The sequence below is a fragment of the Mus caroli genome, unplaced genomic scaffold, assembly GCF_978045245.1.
Source record: "Mus caroli unplaced genomic scaffold, Mus_caroli_1 scaffold_6, whole genome shotgun sequence".
Lineage (NCBI taxonomy): Eukaryota > Metazoa > Chordata > Mammalia > Rodentia > Muridae > Mus > Mus caroli.
Genome location: NW_028227261.1, coordinates 79,655,437 through 79,681,550, shown reverse-complemented (window position 1 = coordinate 79,681,550; position 26,114 = coordinate 79,655,437). Strand labels below are relative to the sequence as shown.

The 26,114-nt window shown below is 38.0% G+C and overlaps 1 protein-coding gene across 25 annotated transcripts in view; it reads right to left on the bottom strand.

Annotated features, from left to right (window-relative positions):
- Ptprd (protein tyrosine phosphatase receptor type D) overlaps positions 1–26,114 on the bottom strand; it is a 2,287,128-nt gene that overhangs the window by 55,524 nt on the left and 2,205,490 nt on the right. For all 25 annotated transcript variants that reach the window (XM_085839214.1, XM_085839210.1, XM_085839224.1 and 22 more), the window contains 2 exons: positions 16,433–16,556; positions 1,946–2,121 (listed from right to left, as the gene is read on the bottom strand). In XM_085839214.1, coding sequence (XP_085695340.1) covers positions 1,946–2,121; positions 16,433–16,556 — 300 coding nt within the window. The remainder of the gene's footprint in view (positions 1–1,945; positions 2,122–16,432; positions 16,557–26,114) is intronic.

Here is a 26,114-nt window from a genome sequence, read left to right as displayed (position 1 = left end):
TTATAGAAGCAATCAGTTTTTATAAAATCATTTACATAAAATTGGTTTTAATTCATTGTCAGTACACTTAATGAGTTAGAGATTGTTATAATTATTAACTCACATATATTTAAGGATCATCTGTGTTGGGACTACATCGGGTTTGAATATATTTATATGCTGACTGGCTTTTGCATGTAACATGTAAGACAAACACTGCTTTCAACGCCATAGACATTTCTACATCCATTTATATGGAACCAGGTATTTGCAGAGACTTCACAAGTTTTTGGGTTGGCTAAAGCAGCCCCATAATTCCCACTTTCAAGGCGGCTGTATAGCTTTTTAGTATTTTCCTAAATATGGGCTTTTACCTTATAAATGATCTGGGCAACCTCAGGCTCCCATGTCCTCCCTGCTGTTAGGCTTGGGAACACTGCTGAGTACTGAGCTTGGAAGAACACATAAAGAATCTCATTTGTCTCTTACATGGGGAACTGGGGTTCAACCTCTACGTATGCTTGGAGGCAGGGAAAGAGACCCTTTACCCAAAGTCTCACCATAAGCATGAATGTCCCCATGTTTCAGTGACAATATCTAAATACCTATTTGTAAAATTCCTAAGGTTAAAACTTGAATTTCATCAGCAAAATATGGAAATTGCAGATTCATTAGAGAATATGGCATACTGCTTTGTGCTATGTTTTAAATTTCCAAACCAACAATATTTAACTAATGTGCAGTGGACTATAATATTGGACCCATATGGTGGCTAAAACTCTTTTCTTAGACCTTAACAAGAAATGACTTGTTATTAAAATCTATTCATTTTGGAAAAGCTAAAATTAGCAAAATGCCCTCCACATGTGTCTCTCTCTCTCTCTCTCTCTCTCGCTCTCTCTCTGTTTCTCTCTCTCTGTTTCTCTGTCTCTCTCTCTCTCTCTCTCTCTCTGTGTGTGTGTGTGTTTCTCTCTGTGTCCCTGTGTCTCTCTCTGTTTCTCTGTCTCTGTCTCTGTCTCTGTCTGTGTGTGTGTGTGTGTGTGTGTGTGTGTGTGTGTGTTTGTGTTTCAGCCATATTTTAAACCGAATCATTTTCTGGTTATCCTGAGTTGAACTGAATGATTTATCGATGAGTCCTTTTCAAGGAATTTTAGAGCTTATATGCAGATTATTAGAAAAAAATATGGTGAAAATGTGGGCAGTACTTATGGGTAGAAATCTCCATGGGTTCTTGTTCATAGCTAATATTCATTTTCTCTAAACAAATTATCTCCTCAGATATCACTTTCATTTTCTCTCTAGCAACCATGACTATTGTAACATGTGAGAATTTCCTTTTTAAAAAGATTTACAAGCTTTACTTTTGTTTGTTTTTTGGGATAGGATCTACTTATGCAGCCCTGGCTGGTATTGGTATCAAACTCTATCCTATTTCAGGCTCCTACATGTTGTGTTAAAGGGCACTAGAAAGCATAATCAGACTTTCCCAAAGGAGTTTCAAATTCCTTAAATTCTTGATGAAGGTCTTTTAAATTCTGTGTTGTTGAGTTAGGCAATCCTCATTGGTGAACATCTTGTAGGAGTGGTAGGTTTGAGGAAGCTGGTAAAGTTATTCCCTTGATCTTTCATGCTTATGTATTTGGGAATGAGATCTGAGGCATTTGCATTTCCTTTCTTAGTTCTGTGTCTGATAGGAAAGAGAAAAGGATGGGCAGAGCATAGCATCTGTGAGCTGGGTTCTGCCTGGTTAGACCTTGCTGAAGGATGTGCAGAATTTTGTTTGATGGAGAGAATGGGTCGAAGAGTTTTGAAAAATAGTTCAATCAGAGTTTTTTGACATCCATTTCCAATGACTGACTGTTAAAAAGTGCTACCCTGGGGGGAAAGTGGCTTCTCAGTAGAAAGAAATACACAATGTGAAGATGATGGAAGGAGGATTTTCAAAGAAGTCGACAGTAATCCTTACCCTCGACCTTTCTTCTAGCTTTGTCATCATGACAACTGTGGCACTTCGTTGCTCCCATATCATTCTCCAAAAGTCCCCAAACGTTTCAGGAAGAGATCCCTGGGTTGCAATATAGGCATTTTGTTTCCTATAGCCATCTATGTAGTTGGCATTCACATAGTCACTTCCTGGGATTCCTGTAAAACAAGAAGTATTGTTCAACCATAAGGTAAAACTTGTAAGAGAAGACAGTCTGGCTCTGGTTTAACAGCAAGTTTCTACTTTATTCCATAGCCTCCATATTTAAATCAATATATTTTAGTTTGGATTTTTTAAGCCAGGTTAAGAATACGTTCTGCCATGATATCATGTTAAAATATGTAACATTCATGGTATTGTGTCCTCATAATATGATCAAATCACCAAATAAAATAAAACAAAACAGATGCCCATAGAATTCATTGTTTCTTATAGGTTCTCTGCCCACTTATATTAGTAATAAGTAGTTTGCAAAGATCAAAAAATAATCTAGTTACAGTCTTTACTTCTCAGTGCCCAAGCCTCAATTGTCAGACAAATACTAAATATAAAAATGCCTAAGTCTGAAGATACAATAAAAAGTAGAATATTTTAACAACAAAGAATCCATTGCAAGTTCACCTCCTAATACATCATATAAATTCATTCAGTAATCTTGAGAATGCTGTTAACTAATTCCTGTCTTAAGCCACTTAAGTTGGTGAAGGAAGTCAAATTCAAATATAAGCTATTTCTCTACTATTCCCTGGGTCTGGACCTCTAGAAAGAAATATCTCACATTTAATACTCACAGGGATATAAGCACATGAGCCACCTCTCTGTAAAACCTGAGTGTAGACCGACTAGATCATCTTTACTTTTGTCTGTTATAGTATGTCACAACAGGAAGAACAGTAAGGTGAAAAAATAATTTCAAATACTGTGATTTCTGCAAACTCAATAGTGACTTTCCATTTGATTTCAAGTAAAATCTAAGCGCTTATCTACAAAGCTCTACACTGTTCTAATTTCATGTCATTCCACTCAACTCTTAATCTCTAGGCACTGGCCTGATTCCATTGGTAGAAAATGTTCTCTTCCACATATCTCCTGGAACATACTCCATCTTTTCCCCATAAATATCCTCCATCCATACTTGTCTCAGTTACCAGAATTCAGGACACATAGGTTGCTCCTTTATACTACTATCCATTACAGGTTGTGATACACTAAGTTTTTGCTGAACTGGCTTATTACAGATTTGACCACAATTCCATATTTCTTTTAATGTCCTTTGGCAATATTCCTGATTAAAAATAATGCATAATTTGACAACATCCAATATCTATTAAAGAGGAAAGATGTTCTTTTCTATGACTTTCTGACTTAATGTCTAACTTTCTGTTATGGTAATACCTTAAGAGAGATAAGAGGCAATTTGTTTTTCCTCCAAGGGCAGTGACCGAAGTGACCAAGAAAATCAATACTACTCAATAGAAAAGGAATTCATGCTATAGAAGCAAAGGGGAAAAATGGGAATTGAGGATAAGAGTTACCTGAGAGCATCTGAAGGGCTTAATTTACTGTGTTCAGACACAGCTTCAATTCTGAAGGATGTTAACTACAGATAGAGGAATTGTGTCGCTGCTACAATGATACATTTTCAAATAATTAGAATCAAAAGAGTACTAGGTTTCCTAGAGAGATAATGAGTTGCCTGTCCCTGGAGAGAAAGAAATGCTTCACAGGGCATCAGTATTCTACGTAAGGAAATACTAGAACATATGCATGGTCCCTTCTGGCCCTGGGAAATATGTGCCCTGGAGTTAATTTTTTTTTCTTTATATTGGAACATGTGCTCCCAAGCTAAAAATGCTATATTTCCCTGATTGCCAGTTTCAATCACTTTGACTGCTTTTCTGATTCCAGTTGTATAACTGATCCTCCAGAGAGGAATAATGAAACTCAGATGGAAGTCACTGCACCCTGGGATGAACACATGGATATAGGATACCACTGCCATTAGGTAGAAAGTCTTTTCAGCAGAAACTGAAACACGCAGTTGGTTGGAGCGTTATTCATCTATTTCAGCTACTCAAGAAACAGTTTGAGTTCTGGCAGCTAATGACTGATAAAGATCCCGATCCTCCTGAACACCAAATTCCTGTGGATACAAGGGATAGCCTAAATACAACCTTCTGATCGCAGCCACATGGAAGGGCACAATTTTACTAAGCCATTATGAAATGAATTATCTTTTTTTTTTTTTTTTTGAGACAGGGTTTCTCTATGCATTCCTGGCTGTCCTGGAACTCACTCTGTAGACCAGGCTGGCCTTGAACTCAGAAATCCACCTGCCTCTGCCTCCCAAGTGCTGGGATTAAAGGAGTGTGCCACCACTGCCCCACATGAATTATCTTTTAAAAATTAGTAGTAAAATTTAGAGGAGGTGAACCGTTATTAAATAATGACTGTACTTCCAAGAGATAAAAATAAACCATTTCTGTCAGAAGATTACCAACTGGTTGAGTTCAACACCGAATGCATTACAAATGTAGCTCCTGACATTTTGAAAGAGAAAGAAGCAAAAATAAAATAATGCAGTATCGAGGAATGCTGATTATCAAGCTACTGTATTCACCCTGGCAATAAAGCTGATATTCTTCTACCACATTGGCACTGTCAGTGGAAGGAGATGATTTCCAAAAGAATGCCTGTGTCAACAGGACCCTTTTAAACACTCTGGCAGAGTGCAATGTCAGGCAAGATCTCTCAGCTCTACAGTGTGGTGATCTAAGGGATACTATTCCCTGGAGATCTGGTATCTACTATGTCCTGTATCCAATATCCTTTCATGAGCTGTGCACAGGATGAGAAAAGACTGCAAGAAGGGGGAATTCCTTGTCCTTCTAAAAGTATTAAATGAGGATGAAAGCTACATTTCACATCAGTCAGTTTCAAGTACTGAGACTCCAGTTTTTCGGTATGATATATGTAGGAATGTTTCCCAACCAATTTTGGGAAAATATATGCTCTAATGGCTGTCAGAATTTTGGATGCCATGAAACATCTTAGAGACTATTGATCAGGATGTGTCTGCTGGGAGGCTAGATCTGTGGAACTCATTCCTATTGGGTGTTGACCTTCTCCAAGGAATGCCTATTAGTTCATTTAATTTGTAATGCCTTCCTTAAAAAACAAAACAAAACAAAAGCCTGCAGCCGTCTCAACAAACCTGGTCCCCCAAGACTTCTCAGATACCAACTCACCAACCAGGTAGTATGAGGACCCTGACACATATACAGTGGAGGACTGCCTGGTCTGGCCTCAGTGAGAGAAGAAGCACCCACCTAATGATCAACAGACTTGAGACCCCCAGGAAGGAGAAAGGCCTGGCATGGGATTCAGAGGGAAGTACAACTGGACTGTAAAAATATAAATATAATAAATAATAATAATAATAAAAACACTCATCAGAGTGCACTAGAACTCCAACTATGTGAGAACAAACTTTGTTCTGGCAACTCTAGGGATCAAAATCTAACTTAAAATGCAGAAATGAAAGAAGAGAGAATTAGGACAAATTAGAAGATTGCTTCATTGTTTATTTACATGGACCCAGGAAGACCTTTCAGCAGTTTAAAATTAGTTTGTCTTTGGGTGGTTGCATGTTTACTTTCTGTTTGTCTATGGTATAGAAAGGATCTGTTAACATGCCCTGACCCTGTGCTAGTCTCCAACAAAATTCGAGCGATAGGACAGAATTTTGAAAATTGGCCTTGCAATCAATTTTTATTTATTTATTATTTTATTTCCCTAAAAGGAGGCCTTACTTTGTACCCTGATATCACAAAGACGCATCTTCTTCCTCTGGGACTGAAGGTGTGTGCCACCACCACATCTGGCTAACAATTGGTTATTTCTAATATAGTTTGTTCATGACGAGCTTAGCTCAGCAACATTCTTTTTTCTCCTGATTGCTTTAGTGCATTTTATAAAATAAGTAGAATTTTATGTTTTCTTCTATATTGATCTATGTATGTTCTTTAATTAGCAATAGTCAATTGTGTAAACAGTTACAGTACCAAATGACTATTTCACTTTGGTCAGATGCATGGAAAACCTCAGCCTAGATCTCAGCTATACACTATGTCCCCATAGTCCAAGCTCATCAATGACTAGATTCCTTCTAGTGGCACGTTGGTTGCTTGCTTATTCATGCCCAGGATTAATCCTCTATGCTCTGAGTTCAATATACCTAGAGATGTAAACCCAAGCCTTAAAATAAGGAGGTAGGGCTGAAGAGAGCTCAGTGGTTAAGAGCTATTCTTCCCGAGGACCTGGTTTAATTCCCAGGACCACATGGCAACTCAAAACTACTTATAAGTCCTGTTGTAGGGAATCTGACACCTTCTCTATCATACCTTCTGAGGGCATCAGGCACAGATGTATAGGAAAATACCCAAATACATAAAATGTATTAATAAAATAAATAAAATAGGGAAGAAAATGTTTGACAGAGCTATACTATTGTGTTCTTTAGGTACAACAGCCGAGAAAGTACCTGCTCAAGCAGAAGGAGACAATTTTTAGCTTCTCATTTTATTTGTTCATACTTTCTAGTTACAGGTCAAGGTAGAAATACCAAAGTTCAGCATGGACTCTGGATGCTCACCACTTTTTTTTTTTTTTTTTTTTTTTAATTGAGACAAGGTCTCACTATATAGCAAAGGCTACTCTCGAACTTGCTATATAGACCAGATTAGCTACAATGCATGGAGGTCTGCTTGCTGTTGTCTCCCTAATGCTAGCATTAGAGGCATGTGCTTAACTACACCCAGCTTCTGTTTTATTGAAGATCTGCAAAGCTTTGGAGAGTTAGCTGTGAGACCAAGTCTAATGACGGTAGGGTAGCCCCTAAGAGTAAAAGGACAGTGCTTCATGACATTGTTTTTGCATATGCTTGAATATTAACAGAAGAAGAAAGAAGCGATGTGGTTTGACAGAATATTGAGCCAAGCAATTAATGACTTAGAAATGATGTATAACCTTGAACATATATTGCAATGTCAAGGATTATCTCACCTGAGCTATTTTGTTATGGCTGGGTTAAAATAAAATCTTTCTTCCCTACTAACTTGAGCAGGAGTAATTATGCTACAGGCCCAGACGACAACAAAACCCATTCAGTTCCCAGTGGGTTATAATTTTTTTTTTGATCAGAAGATAATTTAACTTGAAAAGGTTTGCCCATGTTTAAAGAGTGCTTGTAATTACGAATGGTCAGTAATTAGCCTTTCACGAGCTGAAGTTGTATGAAAAAGCAGTACATGAATTATTTTGTCAATACAGAACTAAGCCACCATGAGAGGAGTGTTCACACTTTTGTACCACATCATTAAGGCAAAGTCCTATGTGTACTTTAGAATCTTGGGACAGTACTAAGCACTTACTCAGTACTGAGGGAACTCCATCAGGAACTGTTCAGCCAATCATTCACCCTATCTAGACCTGTGTGGGACAGCTTATCGGTTAAACCTAGGTGCACTGGGCAAATTGATTTCCAGATTCTTCTGAACTCTACCATAGGATATCTCTATGGTATTCTTAGCTTTCTTGGATTCATCCATTTCTACAAAGTTACTTTAAAGATACACAGAATCGCTTAGTCCCTTAGATTAGTAGTGATACACTCTAATGCACTTGCAAGCCGACTCCCACTGCTTCCAGCATGCTGAGACATACTGAATGGGGCTGACACTGATGAAGAATTCCACTAGAAGCTGCTAAGTCTCAAAACCAAAACACTGTAAAGAAAAACTACGGTGGTGGGGTGTGTGCTGGTGGGAGGGAGGCAGTTCTCCTCCAGCAGATTGGATAAGAGTGAACAGCAAGAGACATGGAGGGGAGATGGTATCCCTCTTGACTAAGGCACACAAACTGTTCCTGGCAGAGGTGGAGGGGGAGCAAGACAGCTAGAAGAGCTTTCGATATTCCACCACCTAGAGAAGCCTCAAAACCTGGAACACTCAGCTCTTTACATTCCACAATTCTTTAATAAGTAAAGCTTATGTGAAAACAAATTACACTTTAGCAAACTAGTTCATTCCATTTTATACCTTTTATAAGAGAGAGAGAGAGAGAGAGAGAGAGAGAGAGAGAGAGAGAGAGAGAGAGAGAGAGAGAATATGTCATCTTCTCTCCAATACATACAAAGCCAAAATCCCCAAACACTGAATTAGTGGTTAAGTCCTAGACTAAAATGTCTACCAGACAGAATATATAAAAAGTTTACTTTGCTGACAGCATTTAAACCAGAAATATAAAAGCAAACAGTAAGTTACAATACTTTGTTTTAGTTTCCGCACATGCAGTAGTCTCTCCTTTCTCTTGTGCCATGGCAACCACTACTTGCTACATCAGAACTGCTAACGTGAAGGATTTTCCTTGCAATACACCAGAGATCAAATATTTCCTTCCAAAGTGGCAGGATCTCTGGATTTCCTGATGTCGCTGCAATCTGATTTCTCATTAGTTTTGCAAAGTTCACAATTTGTTTTCAGAAGCATTCTTTGCTGGGTGGCCACTGTGTTAACCTTAGAGTTGATGGGAGAATGAATCCCATGCACAGAGCCTGGAAAGCAGGGTCTCTTCCTCACTGTGCTCTTTGCTCTGTTGTCTGACCTTCTACGCTTTGTACGAGAGCTTTGCAAATGGCCCCAGAAAAGGAACTAGCCAGTCTGTCTGACTTTAAGTACACAGCAGCAAGAGTAACCACAGGCCGAGGGGAAACTCAGTCTCTTGGCTAGAAGAAACTTATTTATTGTTAGTGAGCACTTTTCCCAGGAGGGGAAAAGCAGCTCTTAGGTCACATAGCTTTGCAGCTATGACTTATATTCATAAGGGAGCAATTATTAAAAAGTTTCATCTAGTAATGAGATAATCAGAACCTAGCATGGGTAGCCTGTAGGAGCCACATGTTATAAAAAAAATCACTCAGATCATCAGTTTCCATCGATAATATATGAACATTATTGTTATAACACCATCAAGCCAACACTGTTTATGAGTCCAGTGAAAGAAATGCATGTGCAATTTCTAAAATGCCACATGGATATTATAATCAATGGCAATAAGTAAACAAAATAAACCTATCTCATTTTATCTATTGATAAAAAGTAATTCCGACTCTGGATTCTCCTTTCAAACTTTGTACTAAAAATAATTGATAGAGAAATAAAATTATTTTTAGTGACAGCAGAAATATGTGTACCATGCCTAAATTCTAATATCAGAAACATCATAGGAGACACACCTGCCTATCTCCTCAGAATAATGAGGTGTGGATTTATTAACATAGTGTGGCTCAGTGTACAGTAAAATAACAAACATCACATGATGAAATAAGATACTGCGGACAGAGAGCAAACTCATTTCCAGGGCTTTCTGACTCAATATTGGCTTACTCAGTAAAGAGCTATACAAAGCAAGCCAATATCACTAGCAACCATCACTTAAAAAATATATCTTCTCTTCTCTGTGTTGCCAGCTAAAATACAAAGTGGGTAACAGCACATTTCTACACCAGTCGCTCAGCCCATGCAGGGAAAATGTCATCCAAACAGCTGTAATTAGATGGATTTTAATAAGTCAGAAGTTGGGAAATTGCTGTAGGTTTCTAAGGCTGAAAATCCCATCTTGCTTGCTCCTTGGGACAAATTAAGCTATGTTTCTTTACTGCTGCTCAAAAAAAAAAAAATAGACTTATGTATTTAAAAAAATAAATAAAAGAAAGAATTGCACTGTGTCACTTTTGTACATAATTAACATGAACACCGAAAGCCTGGAAGTGCTACAGGAACCGTGCTGTCTGCCTCCATCAGTGATTGATGCTGTGGGCACTGTAAGACAAATGAGCTCAACCCAACAAATAATTGGATGGAACTCATGAAAATGGGTTTCTAGAAAAATGAAGTACATAGTCTAATAAAATTTGTTCTGTTTTAATTTAATTCACTTATTATCTGCACATGAGCACCCTATGAAATCAGGGACTTCAGATACCCTGGATCTAGAGTTGCCCATCCACATGGATACTGGGAACCAAACTCAGTCTTCTGCAAGAGCAGTGTAGACTCTTATTCAGGGAACCATCTTTCCATCAGCTTCTATTGTCTTTTAAATAGAATTTAAGTGTTAAGTAAACCCTACAGAAGGGGCTCACAGATTATTCCCTGGGGCTAGGGAGAGGCAGGGAAAGGTGATAAAGAACATATGCCAGCCTTCTGTCTGTCATGCCTCCTAACTAACCTTCATTCATTTGAGCCTCCAGCAAAAGGAAGAACTGCTCTCTGCCAGGGACCCACAGCTGCTGCCACACACGCCTAGGAAGCAGTTAGGATTTCTAGGTTTCTCCTTCCTCTCTCTCTCTCTTCCTCGAGCTGCTCATTTTAGCTACTTCTTGCTCATTTCCATTCCTTATGGCTAGACAAAACCATTTTTGGTTTTGTTTTCTTGTTTTTGTTTTTGGTGGTGGGGAGCTGCAGAGAAACAGTCTATGGATTGGTGGGGAGGACGATGGGAAGGAACTGGGTGGCCACTGAGAGGCAAAGAATGAAATAAAGGTATAGTATATGAAAAAATAAAAATATATGGAATAAAAATAGTGACATGATCTTACTTATTGAAGAGGCATCAATTTTCTATAGAAGGCCTGATAAAACACCCTGTTTCACAATAGGGGCATGATATAAAGTTGGCAAACCCTCAAATGTGTGTGGACAGTAGTGTTGAGTGACTTGGTACAGGAGCAACTACAGAAGTGAGGCCTCACTAGGACTGAAGCAATGTATCTATCTCATAAGGGCGAGGGGGAAAAAAAAAATCACTGTTACTGAAAACCTCCTTGTTATTTCTGGTTTCCATCAACTGCTCTTAGTTAGATTTATCTCAGGAGTGCTGACTTTGTGAGCTGCTCATTCATTTTAAAGCTGTTAAGTTCCCATCTCACAAATAATCACATTGTTGTCACATCATCTGTCATCCGCATTATTTATACTAGGATTTTTAACTGCTCTTATTATGCAAATCTAACACCAGATGATATATTCTGTACCTCCATTTAAAGAAAACATTTTTCCCCTTGTTGAAATCTGTAATTTTATTACAGGTCTGGTTTTCATTTATCACGAGCTAATATTTTCTTTTTCTTTATAAACTACTCTAAATACATGCAGCTTTCTCATTTGGATATTGTTAACTTTTCCATAGATCATATAAAAAAAACTTAGTGAAAAAGAACGTGCGTACAACAGTATAAAACGCATAGCAGTAATGATGGTAGAGTCTAGTATTTATTGGGTATTTTATTGGTGCCGGGCCCTGTTAGGATCTTATATTGATTCAGTTATTCTTTCTATGGATTTGAGGAAGAAGGTATGCATAACATGGTCAAGGAAACCAAGGTACTCCTCCAGTTACCTTTTAAGGAACAAGAAGAGTCTAGGAAGTTCTGAGATTCATTTATGGGCTAGTTAAAGATGGTACTCATGAAAGGGAGTGAATATAAATATTTGCTTTAAAACTTTAAATATATGCTCCATCCATAAGAAAATTAAAATAAATCACTATGATCTGAATTGGTAACCCCCACAAAGGAACTCCCCCAAATGAGTGTGGAAATAGAGTGTGTGGGGGGGTATTCTTTGTTTCAGGTAGACTCATTGTGTGCATCACATTAGCAAGAGTTCCTGTTTTTTCCAAACACTCCCTGTTGACTGTGCTAAGTGGCATGAATAAGTCTTGTAGCTTTATAAATTGGGACTTATGTTCCAACCTCATCTCATGCCTTTATTCAGAGTTCTTCCCAATCTATCTTAAAAGGAATTATTAAGCAAATTACTAAACCCATATCCATGTGCTGTTTGTTGTTTGGAAAAATTCCTTTTGCATGGAGTTTCAAAAATAAAACTGAACTTTAGCTCTCACAGTTCTTCTTAAATATTTCAAATTTCCTTGACAGTCATTTCAGCCAAAGCCAAACTGATTATAAATAAGACCCTGTGCTAACATTTACAAACACCACAACCACAAAAGTAGCGTGACCCCACATGGGATGTTGGGGTAAGGGCAGCTTCAAGTTTGGCTGACATATTAGATTTTTGGCTTTTGGCTTTGTTACATCTTTTAGCAGTAAAAAAAAGTCTGTTCCTTGTATAAAGTGTACTTCTTGTGTATGCTATGCTGTTATGTCTATGAGTGTGATGTGTTTGCATATGTGTGAAAGTGCAGGCATGTCTGTGTCCCTCTGTAAATGTCCTTGTTGGAGAGGGCCTCTTGTTTGTGAGTACACTGCATATGCCAGCCTACCATGAATTCCTGCAGAATCTCCGGTCTCTGCCTCCTGTGTTGCCACAGGAACTTTGAGATTACAGACATGAGCTGGTAGGCCTGATTTTATATCAGTTCTAGGGATTAACACTCAAATCCTCATGCTTGTGTAGCAAGCACATTACTCACTGAGCCAGCGCCCAGACCAATATTTACATTATTAATATTTCTATTTACCATCTGTAAATTCAGATGATAATTGCCTTTTCAGGATAATCTGAACAGTGTAAAGATAATAATCAGTGGCCTAGTTCCTAACATATAATAAACATACAACTAATCAGGCCTACTCTAATTTCTTGTTTTTATTGTTGCACTGAAAAGTAGGATTTTAATATTGTCATATATTTAGGCTTAGATGCATCTTTTTAAAAAAGTCTTTGCCAATATGGCTCTTAAATGATAATTATAATAGTTCTATGAAAAGTTAACACTGATGCCAGTGAAGATGAATTATGTTTCAGAATAGAAATTTGTTTTACCTAAGACAGTAAAGATTAATTCTTGAAAATTATAAAACACTGTGATAAAAACTTGCCATATACTGATTTTGTTAAAAAAAATATTTTAAAAGATCCTGAAGCTATATATGCATCCAAGGAGAGATTGCTCAACAGAATCAGTTAGATACTGATGAACATGGCTGTACTTGTATAAGGTTGTGACAGATGCATTTGGTTCAGTTAGAATTTCTGATGCTAAGGCATAGTTTCAGGTTAGTTATAGCATAACCTAGAAAAATGAGCTTACAACATACAATGGTTAAATTAACTCTAAACCTAGTGCCAAATAATAAAATGAATTTGGGGGCAAAAGGCTAAGACCAGGTGTTTGGAGTCAAATTTTCTGCATAGGAAAGTGCTGTTGGTGATGGGAGGAGCTGGGCTCCACTGGGCACAGGGCTACCCCCTGTCTACATTGCCCTTTTCCCTAACTAGTGTATACTACTAAATATCAAGTAACATACTGGTAATAGCATTTTGCTAACTGTAAGTTAGAGTAAACACAGTAACTGCTGTGAAGAACACTCTAGATCTCAGCAGCCAGGAAAGTGAGAGGCTGTAACTGAGAAAACTGATCTCAGAGGAGTTAAGGTTACCTAGATAAGGAACAACGAATGTCTCAGAGTCAGGTTTCTTCTTCTCCATTGTGTGCTTTCAATATGTTAAAGAAAGTACAGCTTTGGAACTTTTTACACATTGTATAAGAGTTAACGGTGATTTTATATTGTGTGTATGTGCACATAAGTATGTGCTTCAATTTGATCTTATTTGAGAGTAACTTAAATCATTAAGCTAACTGCTGTTACATCTTTTGTTCAGGAACCACAATTTTCTCACTAGAACTGCTTATATGTAGGTTATCAGAGTGGCACATGCCTTGTCAAAAATTCACCTGTGTTTCTCCACCTAGTTTTGCCCAGATGTGCAACAATTGACAACCATTTGCATTTTGACTGTTTGGATTTGTTCTGGGTTTTCTCAGTACAAGTTAATATCACTGTTTCCAAGCAGCTCAGGAAGCACGCTGAAGCTACATAGAATTTCAGCTTTTATCCTTTTCATATTATCAATGGAAGGTGGATAAATAATTATAGTATTAAACAAGATAAAGACAGTGTAAGTCACTGTGTTGATTTCTATTTTTTCTCTAATGTCTGTCAGATATTCTGCAAAGTATTATGAAAAGAGCAGTTAACACCACAAGGAAATGGATTGCAAAGCTATCCTGAACAAAACCCCTACCCACCATGACTACAGTTAGGAGACAGAGGTAGGTCATATTAGCTTTTATAAACAGAGCTAATGTCAGTTCCCATTTTCATTGGAATCAGGGCTGTCCAAGCTGCATGCCAGTTAGTGGCTTCCTATGCAGTTCCTGTGCACAGCACTCTCCAGTCTAAGACTGACACAGATTAAATGACTGTCGTCTGGAGTACTTCCAGGTTAGGGGGACTTGGTCAATAATAAAATGCTGTTCATAGTCATAATCCAGATTTCAGCTCTCTAGCCCACAGATTTCAATTACATTCTTCTAACCTTTTGCATAACAGAACATTGAGAGATTTTTGGTTTCTAGGTCAGATCTAGATTTAGGGTATATCTGTGGGCATAGCGTTATAAAAAGGTAGGTTTTAGTCTGAGTCAAATACCTTTGTTTCTACACTGTAAAAATGGCCTAAGAATAAAATAGACAGCAGTTTCTGTCATAATAAATGCACATGAGTTCCACCCTACCCCACCCCATCTCAATAGCCTTTCTTGTGACAATGTGACTAATAAGTTAAGAAAAATTATGGCAATGTGGCAAAAACACATGGAAATGCTACTAAAGACAGAAAAGGCTGGCAAGAGGCTCTCTAGGGTGTCCTGTTTTATCCCTGTCTGTCTGTCTGTCTGTCTGTCTGTCTGTTTATCTATCTATCTATTACTTGGCTATTTAAAGAAAGACTTATTTCTGATTTAGTCTTGCTCCTAATTTACTATAGATTTTATAGATAAGAAAGTACTATTTGCTTTTTTTCCCATTTAAAACGGATTTGTAGAGCTAAAATGAGAAGCCTATGTTCAGCCATGCACAAACATCAGCTTGAATTTCTCAACAAGACTCAGCAAGAATTAGTTCAAAATGTGGCCTGATCCTGCCTCAGCTGGCACAGGTGATACTTAGTAGTTAATTAATGCTTTTAGGATGGCAGAAGGTTGACATTTAAACATTACTGTATTTGGTCACTAGTAAGAGACATTACCATACTTTCCAACATCAAAACTAATGCGATAGAATTTATGGTTCACCAATACCACATAAGGCCAATTTGAGCCAAACCTGGTTGCACTTGTAAGCTTAGTCAAAGAACAGAAAGATGTATTTTACTTCCAAGTCTACAAATTAATATATTGTTGTATTTTATGTTCACCGAGAGTACTTTAACAATTTCAATTTATATTTTATTTGTGTGTGTGCCTGTGCAGGCAAGTGCCATAGTGTTGATGTGGAGGTCAGAAGTCAACTTGCATCCTTCTACTGTGTGAATCCTGGGATTGGATTCAGGTCCTTAGTATAGGGCTTTGCCTGCTAAACCAATTGTCTGGTCCCAAGAGAGCTTTCAAGCTAAGAGCTATGAGATAAGGTGGTGACTACTATAGTTTTTTGTTTTTTTGTTTTTGTTCTTATTTTTTTTCAAAAAGAAAAAAAAAAAGGACAAAAACAAAAAAACAAAACAAGGATTTGAATCACTATAGATAGATGTGACTGTTTGCACTGCAAATTCCTGAAAGGATTAATCAGAAGCCAATGATTTCTAAAGCAACTGCAAGAGATTAAACAGAGAACTTTGGGTGCCACTGCTAACCAATGTTGTAGGTAACAGGCAGGTGGTAGCTGAGGTTGCCTGTTATGACGTGTGAAAGGATTAAGTAGCCTTTCAATCTAGTGTTCTTCTATAGACTAAAGGACTACTGAAATTCTGATTGTCAGGAATGAACTCCAAATGTTTTTAGTATGGTACATGCAGGGAATGAGATTACTGGGAGGAGGGAAGTGGACCCCACCCTCCTGGGGCTGCAGAGGAGCAACCTTCCTCAACCTTCTCCATCCATCATCCCCTCTGGAATGCACTCCTGACTGTGAGAGGAAGATTAAAAAGATTCCATGGCCTGCACATCCCAAGGTGCTTACTTTCTGTTAATCACCACAATATTGACTCCTAAGTTTAAGCTGTCTCGGTAAGCATACCCAGATTTATGTACAGACACCCCCTTTCCTTAATTTTAAAATACATAACTAGTGCACAGGCCCCTTTGTAAAATTGCCAGTTTGCTCATAACTATCAACAACCATAGGTAAGCTGGGCATTGCTCCCCACATAGAAACATCAGTAAATGATCAAGTCTCCATGGAGGGATGCGTCTGTGATTGTAGCAGAGACAACTTTTCTTGTGAGTGACTCATTTATGTAAGAAAGTAAAGGTGCCAATACACTGAGCCTGGGTTGTAGGCAAATGTTTTCATAGATGGCTGCCAGTCCAGTCAATACTACATTCTCATGCAAATACTTAAAGCAAGAAAACAACAATTTGAATAATGTATGCATTTTCTTACCTTCTATTGCTGATAAGAGAACCCGGGAGTGATCATATGCAATGACATTTGCATATCTGTTCTTTGGTTTGTTTACTTCCAAGTTTGAGTGTTCCCACGTGAACTGCTGGCCAGGGTCAATTGACTGTAAGAAAACAAAACAAACCAGTACACACAACATCAGTACTGAAAAATATAGTATCAAGGCATTTATCACAGGAATAGCCACGATTTAAAAAGAAATTCCAAAGCCACACTTCATAAAGATGATTTTATCTGTGAAGACGAACACTAACAGAACCTGCATAGTGCACACTGACCAATATTGTGAGAGTCATTAACTAGCACTAACATTGACACAAATGAAAAGCATCAACACAGAAGTTCTGTTAATATTGGAGCAGCGGGGAACTATCTTACTTTTCCATTTCTTTCTCTGCTGCTGGAGTTTACAAGTTATTTTAGGTCAATATTCCTTCCGGTGCTGTGAACAAACCTTCCGGTGCTGTGAACAGAATTTGTCTAGAGTACTCCTGCCTTGTCTTTCCTGACTGGACCCATGCACACACTTGCGGATGACTGGTCTTTTCCCGGCTTGCTGCACGCATTCCCTGCTTTTGACTCTCTACCTATGTGCTCCCATCTTAAAGAACACTTCTGATTTTACCTGTTTCCTTATAACACACCACAGCCAATGTCAGGGCAATTTGTACAATCCAAACAATGACAGTGAGGAATAGAAGCTAGTGAACACCATCGCAGTGACAAAATAATGTGTGACGTCACAGAAGGAAGGATTGAATTGTTTTTCTCTTGACTATTATATTGTTTCCATGTATCATTGTGTTTACCATGTTTAACTCCTTTTATCCCTTAGGATTTTTTTCTCATATTTTCTAATTTTCAACATATTTGTGTAATGTCTTAGTTCAAGCAAAAGCAATCTACACTAAATACTGTGTGGATATAAGGTGAGTTTTGTAGGTAGCTCAACTATGATTTCAAAATTACATTCAGGTTTAATTGCTTAATTAAAAAGTTTTTTAAAGGGCTGGAGAGATGGCTCAGTGGTTAAGAGCATTGACTGCTCTTCCAGAGGTCCTGAGTTCAAATCCCAGCAACCACATGGTGGCTCCCAACCATCTGTAATGAGATCTGATGCCCTCTTCTGATCTGTCTGAAGACAGCTACAGTGTACTTACATATAATAAATAAATAAATATTTAGAAAATAAAAAGATAAAATTATAAAAAGTTTTTTAAAAAATTAAACAGTGGAAGAACAAGCTACATCCAATAGGAAACTATATCCCATGAGAAGAAAACCTGGAGCTAACTGGAGAATTGTAATGGATACCAGGGCATTATGTTTTAGAACAAATATAACAATTAAGTTAAATTAAGAAAATTAATTCTTAACCGTTAGGAGATAGCTCACTCGTTCTCTCTCTCCTTCTCTCGAACTCTCTGTTTCTCTCTCCCTGCCCCCCCCTTCTCTTCCTTTCCAGTTTGGCAGATGACAAAATGGAAGGAAAGTGTGACTGCTGAAGGCCTTCACGGACAGGCAGTGTGCTAACTGTTGCTCAGTAACCTAGTTAAACCTGTGTGAGCAACTGAGACATTTACATTCAAACCTAGACGAGGGAACCAAAAGTGCACTGCTAACTACCAGTTGGTAGGTACTATGACACAAGGCTGCCTGACAGTCCAGAATACAAAAGAATGGCATCTTAGCCGGGACACATCTAAGCACGACCATCCTTCCCTCCCAACTTATCATCCTGTGTCACTCTGGGACAATTACATAAGAAATCAAATTTTAAAAACGAGGCTGGCTTCACATGGATGATAGGACAGATGGGACGCAGCTTACATTTATACTTGCTTTACACGGATCAAACAAACATTGATTAAATAATGCTGACTTGCCTTTGTGCAGCGTAGCACTCATCCATCTGTATCTATCTGTCTGACTGAACATTTAACAACACACGGCACAGGTCATTATTTTTGGAGCTTGTCAGAATGCTGAGAGCAGTAAACTCAGGAAAGAATAAATACCTAGTGTTGGCAGATATTCTAACATCTTTTATACTTAAAGGAAGAAAAAGGAAGGAAGGAAGGAAGAAAGGAAGGAAGGAAGGAAGGAAGGAAGGAAGGAAGGAAGGAAGGAAGGAAGGAAGGAAGGAAGGAAGAGAGGGAGGGAGGGAGGGAGGGAGGGAGGAAGGAAGGAAGGAAGGAAGGAAGGAAGGAAGGAAGGAAGGAAGGAAGGAAGGGAGGGAGGAAGGGAGAGAGAGAGAGAGAGAGAGTGAGAGAGAGAGAGAGAGAGAGAGAGAGAGAGAGAGAGAGAAAGCTGAAATGTGCTTTGAAAATCACCTTCCCTTTATCCACCTTAAGGCAGAGATCATTAATGAGTGAAGCTCTAATTCCCAAGCTATTTTTTTTTCCCTTTGTTGGTGTTGGTGATGATGTGAGAGCTTTGCTTCTATATCCTTAGGCCTCTCTTGTTGCAGCCTCTTAAAGGTGAAAGTCATGGCCAAGGTGAACCAAGAGCAGCCTAGATGCTGGCTGGTAGGGAAGTTGATTTCCATTTCAACCTTATATATTTGGCTGGTCCACCCTGACCATGCAGCTTCCTACTAGAAATTAAGACGAGGTCACTGGAATAGTTTGACACTTAGTGATTTTTTTCCTTAGAGCCAACTGACTGCTTGTGTGTTCTTTTCTGTTCAAAATCTCCCTTCCTTGTCTCCCTCTGTCAACCTTCTTTGTAATGCTGATGCCTTCTTACCACTCACTTTCTTTAGCACCTTCCTCAGCTAGGGTGTTGCCTAGGTCTCTGCCGAGTTTTGAAAGGTAACAATATAGTGGGTATCTTCATTCAAACAAAAAGTTGATTGATGGGTTTTCATATTACATAAACTCTACGAAATCCATATGCCACATATCCACAGAATTCATAACTAAGAACGCCTTATTGTAATTTTAATTAATTTCTCCATCCAGTCAATATACCCTTGACCCTCACAACCCAGACAGTAACAACTTGACCAAGGTGACAAAGGGCTTTACATCCCAGCCTAGACTGCTACTCCTCACAACAGCTTCAAAGAAAGTCATTTTAATGCTAAGAGACTTTCAACTCAGTTGCTTCTAAGATGGGTGGAACACACTAGATGCAAGAAAATCTTTGTGGGTAATTCAAAGACAGCCAAATCTCATTTAGATACTTGCCAATATCAAATAGTTGGTCTTAAAGTTCTAATTTTTTTTTATCAACTAGAACTTTGTCTTAAAATAAGTAAGTGAAAAAACATGCTGCATACAGCAGATGAAGTTCTAATTATGTACTGCATTTTCATTAAAAAGCCACAATGAAAATGTAAGTGTGTCTATAAAACAGGGGTAATATTTGCCGTGTTAACTCATTCCATTTTCTAAAACTCCTAGGCATGAGTATCGTGGTTATTGGGTTCTCTCACTCTGATGATTAAGGTGCACACAAGTTAGATGATTCCTTTATAATAAAATAGCTACTGGGTAGAAAACTCAAGTTTGCCAGGCTTCCTCCCTCGCTAAGCCAAAGTTTACTTGATAGTTTCATACCCACCCCTCTCCTGGCTCTTAAATACAATGCAAGGAAAGCTGGAAGCAGAACTCTGTGAGAACTGCTGACCTCTGTTTGTGATTCTAAGTACAGGACAGACGCCTCAGAAATTTGCACAACATCGTATAGTCCTTGAGTGGCACTCCCCGGGCATGACCCATTTTCCCAGTGCTAAGGTCATCACTTTAAAGCAACATTCTTTAATGGCTTCCTAAAACCCAACCCTTGGGCCAAAAGAAAAATATAATTCCCCATTTCAAAACACCACACAATCCATAGTCATAAGTTCTCAGTGTTCCACTTCATCCTTCACATTATCCAAGGAGGGGAACAAAACCTCAAAACCTCAAAATATTCCTTTAGAAACTCATCAAAGGATTACCACAAAAACAGACTCATCCTGTTTTTTTACATTTGCAAAACAAATAACAAAAATTTAATTATAGAGGAGGACTAGACCAAGTTTATTACTAGCCAAACTATGGGCTAGACCATCTTTTAAAAAAGAAAAAAAAACCTCTCCTGAACTTTCAATGACCTTACCATCAGGAGAAATCCTAGTTTTCCACATAGTAGTGTGGCTCACTCTCAGGCGCTCAAGCCCCTTTTGAGGTTAGATGAGCAGCCTGGACCTAACTGTTAATTCCTACAGAAAGTGGTTTCTTATCTATCTATCTATCTATCTATCTATCTATCTATCTATCTATCTATCTATCTATCTATCTACCTACCTACATATCTATTTATTTATTTGTATTCATATTTTCTCCCATCCACTGATTGGAAATGCCAAATTGATGTATGTATGTATCCACATGAATGGGAAACATGCTTATAAGTTTGGGAAGGCCTATATTTTCCACAGTTAGCATGCAGTTGTAATTGCCATGAGAACATCCCTCCGAGAAAAGATCGTGAATTTAGTTGAAGCTAAAAATCCCCCATGAGCCAGATGTAAGATGAGCTGGAAAGTGACAGCATTGTCTGAGAGACAAAGGGGAGGCAGCCATTTCTCAGCTCCGATTAGCTGCAGCAGGACATGCGGCTGTGTCCTCTCTGTTCTCTCTTATCATTTCCTTCCCCTGTGTGTCAAGTCTGTGCCCTCATTTTTGTCTCGGCTCCCCTTATCCAATTAGTTATCAGCGCTCGTTGAGTCTTTACTTGTAACAATATCTCTGAATCTAGGCTGCCATTACAATGTGAAAAATCAAAACAGGATTTTACAAGATTACCAGTGTTAATCCATGGACACAGAAGCAGTCTCCCTTGAACAGTAGAAGAGACGTACACAATTCCCATATAAATTTATAAATGTACCACACTTGTTAAATGTCGTGAAAATGTGCTTCATTCAGGCAGACATTTTTTTTTCCAGCAGAAATTTGCCTTCAGGTAACAGAATTGAATCAAGATTATATTGTGCAACGGTTAGATTTAAAATTTAGACTACAGTTTGTAGCAAATACAAACCTTCATATATAAAGTATAATTTAATCATTATATGTTTAGCAATCTGATATGTAGAGGAAGTAGAAAGGATTATGGGAGGTAACTGAGGTGACTCTCTTTGGTCAACATGTTCTCCTATACTCTGTCACAGCAGTACAGATACATCACCAGTTTCCTTGATTTCCCTCCTAGAAGTATGTTTAAATGATCTTAACAGGCCATGGCATCAGTAAAATGAAGATAGTAGCATAAGCCTTGGACAATTGACTTCATGGCTGTGGAAGAGATTATTTTTAAGATATCTCCTCAAATAAGAGTTTGAGAAGAAATACACCATTAAGATCTAGAAACTAAGTATTCCAGAGACATTGACCAACATGTTCCTGAATGTAGACAAAAACAGAAGAAAAACACTTATCCCAAAAGGCTATGTTGTAGAAGGATGAGTTCAGGGAATTGTTTTAATCAGGCTACTTCGATTGTTAGCTTTTTATCTCCTCCAAGAGATAAATGAGTAATAATAATAGGGGAGACAGCTGGGTGTGGTAGCCCAATTCGAATTCTAGTGCTTGGGAAGCCAGCCTCGTCAAACGAACAAGTTTTAGGGGGTGGAGAAATGTACAGTGTTTTCCTAAGGGCTCAAGAAGAAGAATTTCACAGTTTATATACCAGTATCTTTCATGCCATGTGGCAAAGAGAAAAAACTTAAATGACTTGCACACAGCTTTCAGGCATAAAAAGTCTGTCAGAAATTACTTAATCTTTTCTGAGTAAAGAGATAGAGTAGGCTAAATTGACAAGAGGTGACCATAAAGATTTATAAAATGAGACACCTGATCAGCGAACAACTAAAATAGTTATTAATTAAAATGGGGCATGCATTCTCAGAAACACTGTGGATTGAGAGTTGTGTTCTGATTAGAGAAAATAATTATCTATTAAATATAATCCACGTGCATTATTAAACCAATTCATATAGGTATCTTTCCTTTCCTGAAGGTACCCAGGTTTGGGTACTAAATGAATAGGCTATGCACCGCTTGCTAATATTGGTGATTCTGTATGCACCCTTAAAGATGAAGGGCAAAGCATGCGTTTTAAGTCTTAACTGAAAAGGAGCACACCTTCTCTCTCCCACATGCATCTACTGAGTGGGGTCAGAACAGCCTTTGTCTACCCAGCCTTAGCAAGCTAGCAGTATTTGTTTTCCCTTCAAGGCAATTGTTTCTACTTTCACTTGGAATTATAAAAGATAGGGAGTTGCTTTGTTATTGCTGCAAGGCAATCCATTTCTGCCCCTCTATTTATTATGTAACAACATGTCCAACTCTATCATTTGGAACTCATCTACTTTTTGGCAGAGATAACAAAACAGAGCACAAGTCCCTACATGTGTTGCTTACTTTTCTGTTTCTACTTGATAATGGAGACCTGCCCATTCTTAAAAACCAGAACGTTAGTAGATTGTAAAAGGGAAGAGCAATGATGAATGGATGTCTTGATTTCATGATTACTGTGATTCATATCATTAAAGCAAGGAACATACAACACTTTAAGGGAAACTAGCAGAAACAAACCATAATGAGGTTTGTAAAAGACATTAGCGGACTCTAATCAACGGTATTAATTGTTCATAAAATGTAGAATGTTCTAATGGGACTGTAAACATCAGTTTATTTTACTTTGCATCATGGAGTCAAAATGCACCTTAGCCTTTCAGTATTGTTCTTGCTTGCCATTTATTAGGAAGGTTTTTTTTTTTTATTTTTTCATTATCTTTTGCTTTGTGTTAAATCATTTATCCTTTCTCATAAAAAACAGATAAACTTCAAAACTGAAAAATAAGACTTTTGTTAATGTTTAATCAATACCGTGTTTTCTGGATCAGAAAATAAAAATTTAATGCTTTCTTCTTGTCCATGGCAGAAATAGAGAATTATAAACTACCATTGAAAGAACTCCTTACCTCACTCTGTAACTATCAGGTGGAGAAGGGAACTCCCAGCAGGTGCCTTTGGGAAGAGCTCACACACTGACTCCTGGCTGCTAACCTGGTTACCTTGAAGACATAGCACTATGGGCTTCAAATTAAAGAATCCCCCAGGGTGGTCACTGCTCCTTATTTCCATGGTGTGTGGGTATTTTTGTAAATGTACACATTCTAAAGACACGGGAGCTCCTTCTTTCTTCTCACACATGATAAGCAAACAAAAAGAGCTTACACAACCTAACAATCTGGAGTTTGAGCCCAGTTTCTTTCTGAACCGAAAAGCTGTTTAGAAAAAAGAGTGTTTTCTTGAAATTGCATTGGTTATGTTTCATTTTAACACTTGAAAAACTAGAAAGGAATCAATAGAGTTTTTGGGATTGGGTTTATATTTTATCCAGTATTATAATTCAATGTTTCCCACACAGTAAATGTGAAAACATATATCTTACAATGAGTAAGTACAGGTCATAATGTTGGGAGCAACAGAGAGAATGGACAGTTTCTGGTCAGATAGAATGACTATATCCAACTAGAGTTGTCATAAAGGCTGAGTTTAATTTAGATTATATATCTTGTTTCCATCTGTATTCCTGATACAATTATTGATAGGACCATCTCTCATTCTCCAATACTTCAATTCAGGTACTAAATTACATGGTCAGTGCAGGTTAGAGTCAGCCCAGGCTTTCTTTCATTGATCAAATCTGATCAATGTCATAGCATTACTGTCAAACCTGTGTTTGTGTGCCTCTATGTATAATGAGATAGATGTCCTGCTTAGTTAAATAGTGAGTCAATTTACAAAGCCGATGTTATAGCTAAGGGGGTAGCAGAAAAGTAAATTGTGTTCTGATTCCTTCAGAACCCATATCTCTACTTGCCTAACACTGGAGTATAACAATGGAATATTTAAGCCATAAGGAGAGAAGGTGGCTGACTTGACTCAGTGATTCATCTTTACTCAGTGTTCCTATGAAACCTCATCATAGAAAGGAATGGAAAGAGAACAGACCATGTACTTCTTAACATCTTGTTTTCTAAAGTCAGCATTTTAGTCTACTTCTGTTACTACTTCTCTGTCCTTAATTTTTACACTTATTTATTTTTTGTAGGTGTGTGTGTCTCTCTCTCTCTCTCTGTGTGTGTGTGTGTGTGTGTGTGTGTGTGTGTGTGTGTGTGTGGTATGTGAGTGTGTGGTAGATTGAACTCATGTTGTCAGACTTGGAAGTCAGAACCTTTATCCACTGACTCATCCTGCCAGCTGTATATTTTATTCTTTTTGGGAAAGGGTAGAGGGTGGAAGGAACCTGATGTGAATAAAGCTAGATAGAGATCCACATGTGGAACAAAGATTTGGGATAATCTCCTGGTCTTATACCTTGATAATTCATTTAGCCTTCATCTATTCTTTTGTGCCTAATGTAAAATTTTCTAGTATTTATAAACTTAATGGAAAGAATGAGTATAATTATATCTTAAGATTTTTTTTTTTAGTGCAATAAAAATGGCAGCACAGGCTTGTTTTATGTATTCACTGTTCAAACAATTCAATTACATGTTTTCAAATACGATGTACTTGTGAGAACATATATTGACATACCTCTTAAGAACTGCATGTATCGCCAGGTCTAAACACGCACTAAGGAGTTGATAAGAAAGATGGAAATGATAAGCATGTAGAAGATGAAGACAGGAGGAAGAGGACTATGTGCATGTGGGTAGCTACTGGAATCATGCAACTGTGAACTGTGACATACCCAGAATCTAATTCTCACCTTTACAAAATGAAGAATCAAGTTATAGAGGGATAAGAGCTCATCAGTACTGTTTCCTAGTCTGAAGGTCTGGCTTTTTTCCCTATCTGACTAATACTTTTCCTACCATGTATCTTCTTCAAACACTGAGCCAGGCACACACATCAATTTCCAAAGGCTGTCCTTTAGATACACCAGCATATACTCTATTCTACCTACAATTTTGAAGGTGAAAAACAAGTCTTTGCTCTGGACAATTGTAGAGTCACCACAGAATAATTTCTATTTTTGAAAAGAAATCTTGAATAAACTTAATATAATAGGAGGCTGGTAAACCAGTATGACTAATGTAAAGCCTAAAAACCTGCCACTTATCTACTGATGTAGACAGATACTACAGATTCAAATGATAGCAAAACAGCATTTTTGTTAAAATGTATATGTACATACACCTACAGCACAAATATATGGACACATATACACTTCTCCTGCTTACTGCTTACTGATGACAATAATATATCACTGGGGTCAGGGCATTCATACTATTCTAAGCATTTTCCCTGTGTTACACCTGTGTTCTTTAGTTTCTAATTTGGAAGCATCCCACTGCTTTCTAAAATGAGAAGAAAACTGAGTTTTAGGATGCTTTCCAAAACCTCACATTTGATTTCGTTGGTTGCATTAGAGACAGAAGAATCAGACTGCAGAGTTCAATACTTGGGATGGCATTTTGCACAATCCATTGCAGGCGAGTCACCTGGACTTTATGGTCTATGGAGGAAACATACTGTATGGATTTACCATCAAGGAGTACTGAAAAGCCAGCACAGCACTAGCTCAACCCTTCCAAACTCACAAAAGAAGTTGAAATTGTTAGCTTGAGGATGAGGAGTGGTGAGTCTAT